The 9,059-nt window shown below is 40.6% G+C and overlaps 1 protein-coding gene across 1 annotated transcript in view; it reads left to right on the top strand.

The window, feature by feature from the left end:
* Positions 1–3,815: 3,815 nt before the first annotated feature.
* Positions 3,816–9,059, top strand: part of usp40 (ubiquitin specific peptidase 40) — an 11,466-nt gene continuing 6,222 nt past the window's right edge. The window contains 14 exon segments of the mRNA XM_020614014.1: positions 3,816–4,507; positions 4,629–4,696; positions 4,789–4,902; positions 6,181–6,345; positions 6,574–6,720; positions 6,907–7,050; positions 7,178–7,351; positions 7,603–7,698; positions 7,783–7,890; positions 8,021–8,215; positions 8,297–8,435; positions 8,672–8,687; positions 8,689–8,751; positions 8,974–9,058. Of these exon segments, the coding sequence (XP_020469670.1) occupies positions 4,312–4,507; positions 4,629–4,696; positions 4,789–4,902; positions 6,181–6,345; positions 6,574–6,720; positions 6,907–7,050; positions 7,178–7,351; positions 7,603–7,698; positions 7,783–7,890; positions 8,021–8,215; positions 8,297–8,435; positions 8,672–8,687; positions 8,689–8,751; positions 8,974–9,058 (1,710 nt within the window). The 5' untranslated portion in view covers positions 3,816–4,311.

The raw sequence follows: 9,059 nt of genomic DNA, 5'->3' as shown, positions 1-9,059 counted from the left end.
TGTGATGTGATTCAGGACTGGAAAAATTGCAAATCGGGCACACTGGGTGCTATCTTGTATCAATTGTTGAACAAATGGCTTGGCACACAGAGTTTAAACCAACATTGTACTGAAAAAAGATAGATTTTTACACTGGTGTGAGTGTACAGTGGTGTGAAAAAGTGTTTGCCCCCTTACTGCTTTCTTATCTTTTTGCATGTTTGTCACACTGTAATGTTTCAGATCGTCAAACAAATTTATATATTAGTCAAAGATAACACAAGTAAACACATCATGCAGTTTTTAAATGAAGGTTTTTATTATTAAGGGAAAACAAAATCCAAAACTATATAGCCCTGTGTGAACAAGTGTTTGCCCCCCTGTCAAAACACTGGTTTATCGCACCTGAGTTCAATTTCTCTAGCCACACCCAGGCCTGATTACTGCCACACCTGTTCGCAATCAAGAAATCACTTAAATAGGACCTGCCTGACAAAGTGAAGTAGACCAAAAGATCCTCAAAAGCTAGACATCATGCCGAGATCCAAAGAAATTCAAAAACAAATGAGAAAGAGAATAATGGAGCTCTATCAGTCCGGAAAAGGTTATAAAGCCATTTCTAAAGCTTTGGGACTGCAGCGAACCACAGTGAGAGCCATTATCCACAAATGGCGAAAACATGGAACAGTGGAGAACCTTCCCAGGAGTGGCCGGCCGACCAAAATTACCCCAAGAGCGCAGCGACAACTCATCCAAGAGGTCACAAAAGACCCCACAACAACATCCAAAGAACTGCAGGCCTCACTTGCCTCAGTTAAGGTGAGTGTTCATGACTCCACCATAAGAAAGAGACTGGGCAAAAATGGTTTGCATGGCAGAGTTCCAAGACGAAAACCACTGCTGAGCAAAAAGAACATAAAGGCTCGTCTCAGTTTTGCCAGAAAACATCTTGATGATCCCCAAGACTTTTGGGATCATACTCTGTGGACAGACGAGACAAAAGTTGAACTTTTTGGAAGGTGTGTGTCCCATTATGTGTGGCGTAAAAGTAACACTGCATTTCAGAAAAAGAACATCATACCAACAGTAAAATATGGTGGTGGTAGTGTGATGGTCTGGGGCTGTTTTGCTGCTTCAGGCCCTGGAAGACATGCTGTGATAAGTGGAACCATGAATTCTGCTGTGTACCAAAATATCCTGGAGGAGAATGTCCGGCCATCCGTTTGTGACCTCAAGCTGAAGCGAACTTGGGTTCTGCAGCAGGACAATGATCCAAAGCACACCAGCAAGTCCACTTCTGAATGGCTGAAGAAAAACAAAATGAAGACTTTGGAGTGGCCTAGTCAAAGTCCTGACCTGAATCCAATTGAGATGCTGTGGCATGACCTTAAAAAGGCGGTTCATGCCCGAAAACCCTCCAATGTGGCTGACTTACAACCATTCTGCCAAGATGAGTGGGCCAAAATTCCTCCACAGCGCTGTGGAAGACTCATGGCAAGTTATCGAAAACGCTTGATTGCAGTTGTTGCTGCTAAGGGTGGCCCAACCAGTTATTAGGTTTAGGGGGCAAACACTTGTTCACACAGGGCTTTGTAGTTTTGGATTTTGTTTTCCCTTAATAATAAAAACCTTCATTTAAAAACTGCATGATGTGTTTACTTGTGTTATCTTTGACTAATATATAAATTTGTTTGACGATCTGAAACATTACTGTGTGACAAACATGCAAAAAGATAAGAAATCAGTAAGGGGGCAAACACTTTTTCACACCACTGTACATCTGTCAATTTAAAACAAACAAACAAAAAAAAAAACTGTCCTATACAGCTACATCAAAACGTCCACTTTAGTGTTCAGTGTCAGCACAGATAGGATGGAATTTGAGTCATCTGCAGTGTTTATATCATTTGCTGACAGATGTTAGCTCCCAAACTAAGGACTAAGAGGAGCTGAGATCGAGGTGCAGAGTCAATAGGATGTTTAGGTCCAGCTCAGAACATACTTCTTTTTGGAAGGATCGCTTTTTTATGCTGTGTACGCTGCCATTTAACTGTTTGGACACACTTTACAATTGAATTCAGTGGCAAAGTGTGTCCAAACAGTTGACTGGTAATTTTTCTGCTTTCTCAGTATGTTTTCATCACACTGCTCACCCTTTTCCAAAAGGCCTTCAATGCAAACCTCCTCTCGGGCTACCTACCTCAGCCTTTCTCCATCATAGCTGATCCCTAGTTATAATAGTTTGAACGTAGTTTTGGTTGATTAAAATAATTGTACTTTACTTGCAATACTTTTGAAAATCCATTTTATGTTCCTCTCATTTTTCAAAAAGGTTTATATTATTCCTGTTTTTTCATGAAATTAGATGATACTTTACAACCATTTGCATATTTGTTGGAATTGCAGTTCTGAAGTGTTATGGAAATATTAAAAGTGCTAAACGCTTTTATAAAAATGAGTCACCACACAGCCTTAAAGAATTAGTGCATATTCAGATGAGCAATATGAGAGCTGAGAAACTAGAAACACATCCACTAAGACAAATTTTTCATTTGAAAAACTATCATTTATCTTCAGCATTTTAACTTGTTCAATTAATTGTTAGATTATGGCCAAATGGAGAGAGGGAAGTCTGGGCATCTTTGCTTAGACTGCTGCCCCCGCGACCCGGTCCCGGATAAGCGGAAGAAAATGGATGGATGGATGGATGGCCAAATGTTCCCTGGTGTACTTACATTTCCTGCAGTATATTTCACTCGATACATTCACTTTGCCATAACAGATTATGGTATGTGATTTATATCACAGTAGTCACAAATATAGGAGCTTTTTCAATATATGTATTATGAATTTAACAGTAATATTTGACATATGCAAACTGATATAAGGTTATGAAAAACTGTCAGTAGCCTACTACCAACCAGAGAAAGTATAGGCAAAACTAATTTTGGAGCAATACAGAATTAAATGCTTAAAAAAGGAGATGCCACTTTCAATTGTGTTTCAAAAACAGCTGATGAATTAGCTACTTGTAAAGCCACATGTAATGAATCACAAACTGAAGAGCAATACTTTTATTTGTCAAACTATTGCTGTTACATGCAGAAATATATACCGCTAATGCTAGTTTGATATTCATGAACAAGCTGTTCTGTGTCCAGAACCTGCCTGTGACTGGAATGAAAGAAATAAGTAGGTGAATGCATAGCTATGAAATAGTTGCTTCAGCTCTACAGTTAATTACTAGCAGAGCTCTGCCCTGCTTCCACCTGACTGGAGGTCTAATCTGGTTGCATTTCATCTTGTGAATGAAAAAGTGTTAACATCTGTGTTTGTGAAGCTCAGACTGTTTCTGTTTTTGATGAAATTGTCATAAATGTATAAATGCAGTTTATACATTTACACAATAAATTTGTTTATTATTTAAGTTATAGTTCAAGGTGGTGTTGTACTGGACTACATTAAATTTAGAGGTGTTTCTATATTTTCATCCTTCCCAGCTACATACATGAGAGAACCAGAATATTAGGAACACCTGCAGCCAGGCACTCTGACTGATTGATGGTAGAATTCAAGCCCCATGATCATTTTGTGACTGCTGAGAGTAGAATTGTGGGACATTTGACAAGAAATGTGGCTACTTTATATAGCCATGTCATAAATTGATAGTTGATTTCTTAAATATTAGTTATGCTTAATATTCTATATGCAGTGGCCAAGTAATGAAAATATCTTCAGCTATATTCATTTCATTTATTAGATTTGCGCATACACTTTAACCAAGTGTGATACTACAAGTACCACAATGCACCATTACATTCTCTACCAGGAAGAAACATGGCTGCCTACAGTTTCCCAACGGGCTTTTTTTTTTTTTTTATTGACGTTTCGTTTTTTGTCTTTTTCAACACGAGCGGTGGAATAAATAACCAGTGTCAGAAGCTGCATTGAGTAACAATTTTATTCAATTAATCGTCGGAGTTTCGGCAAGAAGACGCAATTTTTACAGTCGTAGTGACACCGACAGCTTGATTTTTTTCTCTCCATGTTTGCTGTGAGCTGGCAGTCTGCGAATGTTGACTTTTGTTAGCGTGTTAAGATAGCCAAAAACATAGCTGCGAGTACAACGCACAAACCCGGTATTAGCCGCTATGTTTTGTCCAGTAAGGTCTTCTTATTTTAGGGTTAGCCCGGCTATTGTTAACAGAGAACTCGGCAAGACCAAGATGAGATAGCAAGAGGGCACACGGTAGTGCTAACACACAAATTACTGCGAGGCTGAGTCCCAGCAGAACTCAGACAAAACTGAGTGGAAGAAAAACCTCACACAGCATGTTTGGGAATCTTTTTGAGGAAGAAGAGGAGGAAGGCTTCTCTTCGACTTCCTCCAAAGGAAGAGTTTCAAAGGGCGGAGATGAGCCACCTCCACCCCGAGGAAGAAGCAATCTGTGCGGAATCAAGAACCAGGGAGGGACTTGTTATCTCAACTCTCTGCTCCAGACCCTGATGTTCACCCCGGAGTTCAGAGGTGAGGACAAGTGACTTTTCCTCTGGAAGGAAGAGACTGAGGTCCATAAAGTAGATAACCGGATATAACTGTATCCATTCTGTTTATGTATTTATTTATTCTTTGGTATGTGTTTTTGCAGAGGAGCTGTTCAGTTTGGGGCCAGAGGAACTTGGATGTCTGGAAGATAAAGACAAACCAGGAGCCAAGGTAAGTGTTGCAAAGTATCTCTAAGTGGAACCACATATATCAGGTACTGTATGTGTTTGTAAAGTGTAATGAGGTTTTCCTTTTCTCCTCAGGTCAGAGTGATCCCACTGGAGCTCCAGAGACTGTTTGCTAGTCTGTTGCTGGTGGACCAGCAGAGCGCCTCCACAACTGACCCCACTGACAGCTTTGGCTGGAACAGCAATGAGGTCTGTGTCCATTATCTTTGTCAGCGAGAAGGAAAATAGAGGCTCACCTTACACTTTGGATTTCAGTGATTAATTTACCTTCCAGTCTTATGCACAAATGCATACAGAGTTTCAGAAAACTGGATTTCAAATGTGCTAAAAGTGTTCAGGCCAGGAACCTGACTGGAATTTCATGTCTCCCAGCTGCAGTCATGCAAAAATAAATAAAGGGCAAAAACAGAAAGAAACTGACAGAATTTGCCATGGGACATTCATAACCACCTTGTCCAGGTCAAGACTATATACAGTATACATAAATGTGATTAAAGTTGAACCAGAGCTCTGACACCATCAAAATGGAAAATGTAACTTAAGACCTAGATGTGGGAGGTCAAAATGACCACGAGCTATGTAAATGGTGGGTTTAAATTAAAGAGTGACATACTCTGTCCCAACCTCTTAGGCCCGTGACACTAAGCCAACAGTCGGCCGTTGTGCCCTGCTGCTTTGTTGGTGAGTGTTTGTCAGGGCTTGTCTTCTTGGTGTGTCCTGCACCACTGGCACTAGTCAGACCCTATCAGTGGCTTTTCAGGTGATTTGGCATGTTGAAAAGCCATCTGACCTCATTGGCAACAGAGACCACTCTGACTTGCTGTTCTGCTTAGCAAGTCAAAGCATGAGAAGAGAAATATTCAGGAATGCTACTTGAGCCTGTTGCTGTAGCATCCATGATTTCACCCATTTAGTGCAGTTTCCTTATTTTTTGCCTCCACGGCCTCCTTTCTTCTTCTACAACCAAATGACCAAGCCCAAAGGATAACAGTGCCATTTGCAGTGGCAGCTTCTTATCAGATACATTCTCGATTAGAGGCAGCTGTAAACAGCAGCTGTCGTGAATGAGAGCTGCTTTGTTTACAGCTTGTATATCTGCAGTCTGGGCTAGCAACCCATCCCCCTAAGAAGCCCCACTGCTACAGAAATGACGAACATCTGTCCTTGAGTGAAACCTCGTCACCCTGATGTGCTCAGCAGCACGTGAGGAACAGCACATATCCACAGTCTAGGTCATCTTCTTTTCCTTTTTGAATGGTGAATACATATAATGTTACCTGCTGGTAGGGAGTTATTTCTCTCATGCAGGTGCAGAACTTATGTGCTAGTTGGCTGTAGTTTGTGCAGCAATATACTATGAAATGTCTGCTATAGTACTTAGTGTTTAGCATTAGTGCATAGTATTTTGGGAAACACAAGAGATTTCTTTCTGTCCTTAATTTGATTCTTTTTTTCTTCTACTCTCAGGGGACAAATCAGCATGATGTGCAGGAGCTGAACAGGATTCTGTTCAGTGCATTGGAGCACTCTCTTGTGGGCACTGCTGGTAGTACATTTATTCAGCGGCTCTACCATGGGACCATTGTCAACAGCATTGTCTGCAAGGAGTGTGGAAACATCAGCCAGAGACAGGTGTGTCCATACATACCCTGTGTGCAGGGTTTCTCGGCCTCTCTGACGTGGCTCCTTCATGATGTTATATTCTGACCATTAAATAGTTTTGGATTTTTTTTATTTTTTGTCTTTGGCTCAGAAAGATTTGGTAAGGATGGAACTATAAGATTTATCCTAATGTAATAAATGGCAAATGTTACTAGTTAACTCAGTTCTGGTGCAAATGCCTGTTTCTGCCTTCTTTAGGAGGACTTCCTGGACCTAACTGTGTGTGTTTGTGGTGTGTCTAGCCTGGAGGAGGCTTTGTGGGACATGTTTGTGGAGGAGGAGTTGTTCGAGGGCAATAACCTATACTGCTGTGCACAGTGTGACAGGCTGGTCACTGCTGCTAAGGTCAGTGCCAGCATTCAGAATGTGTTGATACCATAACAAAGGTTATAATACAGTAAACCTTAGGGGAATATATAATATGTGTTTTCCCTCTTTGACATTTTGAACAAGCCTAATATTAATATTCAGTAGATAAATACTAGATGCTTTGTGCTGTTTCTCATCTTCATTTGCTACACTATTATGCAGTCTGCTAAGCTGAAGAAGCTCCCTCCTTTCATGACCATGTCTTTGCTGAGATTCAGCTTTGACTTTGCCAAGTGCGAGCGATACAAGGAGACTAGACGCTACAGGTTTCCCCTCACCATCAATCTACGGCCATTCTGTGAACAGGTCCGTGACAGATTTTAACACTGATCCAGCTTCTATTTAGTAGCGGCACATTTAAAACAAAATTTTTGTCAGGCCTAACCTCATCAAGGATGGCTTTGATTAATGCTTAGGTTTTTCTCCCTTCCAGACTGATGGAGAGGACTCTGATTACTCCTATGAGCTGTTTTCTGTGATTATCCATAAGGGTGGCTGCTATGGCAGCCCTTACCATGTTTATATCAGGGACATTGACCAGCTTGGTCACTGGGAGTCACTGGGAGCCACCGGTGAGGAAAGCAACAGAACAAACAGGAGGACGAGAGCAAAACACATAAGCAATTATTCGTTGAGTAGGAGATGCCATGCTACAACTAGCTAATTGCTAATTCCAATTAAATGACTTTTAAAGACAGCTGATTGCTAATTATTAGCTGTTTTTTTGTACATTACTATCAGAAATGTAAAACAAAAAGGGGAGGGTGGGCTGTTCAGTTCTGCAGGCCTTTGAATGTGTGCTTTAGGAAAGACACCATATCTGTGTCTTATTGTCAGGAGGAGGATGGCAAACCTAAGACTCAGCGGAAAGTCAAGGAAGAAGTCCAGGAAGTGTGTGAGCCAAAACTACAAGAAAATGATCCTCTGTCTGTCCTCACTGCTATTATTGCCCAGGTACAGTAATGATAGTTTTATTACTTTCCTTTGCTGAATTTTATATAGACTTTAATTATTATTGAATTATTTTCTGCCTCTTAGGAGCCATCAAAGAGTGTCCTAATGGACCAACTGGGCCAGAAACTCATGAATATGATTGGTTCCTCCTGGAGCAAAAGGTTCAGAAGACACTATGGCCCCATAGGAAAGGTATTTTTGGTTTCTTTGTGAGTTATTGGTAGTGTACTTTTATGCTAATTCCAGTTTTGTTTCTAAATTTTCATCTTTTCATCTTCTGATAAACCCTTCTATCTTTACTTTTTCTCCTCTTCTGATATAGTTCCTGCAGTCTCACAATGATGTCTTTATATTGGTGTCCAATGGTACACAAGTGGCACTGAAGGCAGCCCCGCCAAGCCCTGTGACTGAGCCCCCTAGTCCATCAGAACAGACCACTAACTCTGATCCAGCTCCAGACCCGGGAGCTGCTGAACAACAGCAAGGACCAGACCAGAAGCCAGAGCCAGAACAAGAGGTAATGGACTACGGAACAGTCTGGCTTTAGCAGGGATTACTTTGATGCCTGTTTCTCATGATGTATCTTCCTGTCTGTCAGCAGGGTAACCACTGGTTTGATTTGAATGATTCCACGGTGACCTCCATCAGAGAGTCTGACATAGAGAAGCAGTTCCAGGGAAAAGAGAGCGCATACATGCTGTTCTACAGAAAAACACAGTTGTGCCGGCCCAGTGAAGGTAACAGACACCATGCTTTCTATTTACTAGTTGTTTGACTAAGATATGGAATTAGGGATGAATAACAGAAAAAAATAAACTGAGATCATGCTGAATAAAAGGTCTATTAATTATTGATTTCATTTTGATAATTACTTTTCATTTATCAAGTAAATAGAAGATGAATTACTAAGATGACAAACACACACGTATAATATATGTTTACAAAATACAATACAATGTTTTAACATTTTCAGCTCTGAACAATCCCCAATAAAGCTCCTTCTCACTTCATCAAGATGGTCGAGGAGGAGAATATCAAGCTGCAACAGATGCGGTACAGAAACACACATATTCATTGATTATTACACTTTTGTTTTTTAATAGGTTATGACTGACAATTCATCCACAACCTAATGACTCTAATGCTTTAGTGGTATCTAAAACTCCAATATAAGTGAATACAAGTATCAGCACAGCACTTGCAAAAAACTGAAGGTTTATGTAAATTAAAGAATTTTTGATATGAATCATTACTCAAAACATGTTTCTATTACAGCGAGAAGTTTGAAGCCACCAATAACACAGTGGAGCTGCGTCTGCACCTGGCACCTTGTTATAGGTTAGAAAATGGATCCCTGCAGC

This window comes from Monopterus albus, unplaced genomic scaffold (assembly GCF_001952655.1).
Source record: "Monopterus albus unplaced genomic scaffold, M_albus_1.0 scaffold141.1, whole genome shotgun sequence".
Taxonomy (NCBI): Eukaryota; Metazoa; Chordata; class Actinopteri; order Synbranchiformes; family Synbranchidae; genus Monopterus; species Monopterus albus.
The sequence above is the reverse complement of the archived record's forward strand: the minus strand, read 5'-3'. Positions and strand labels throughout refer to the sequence as shown.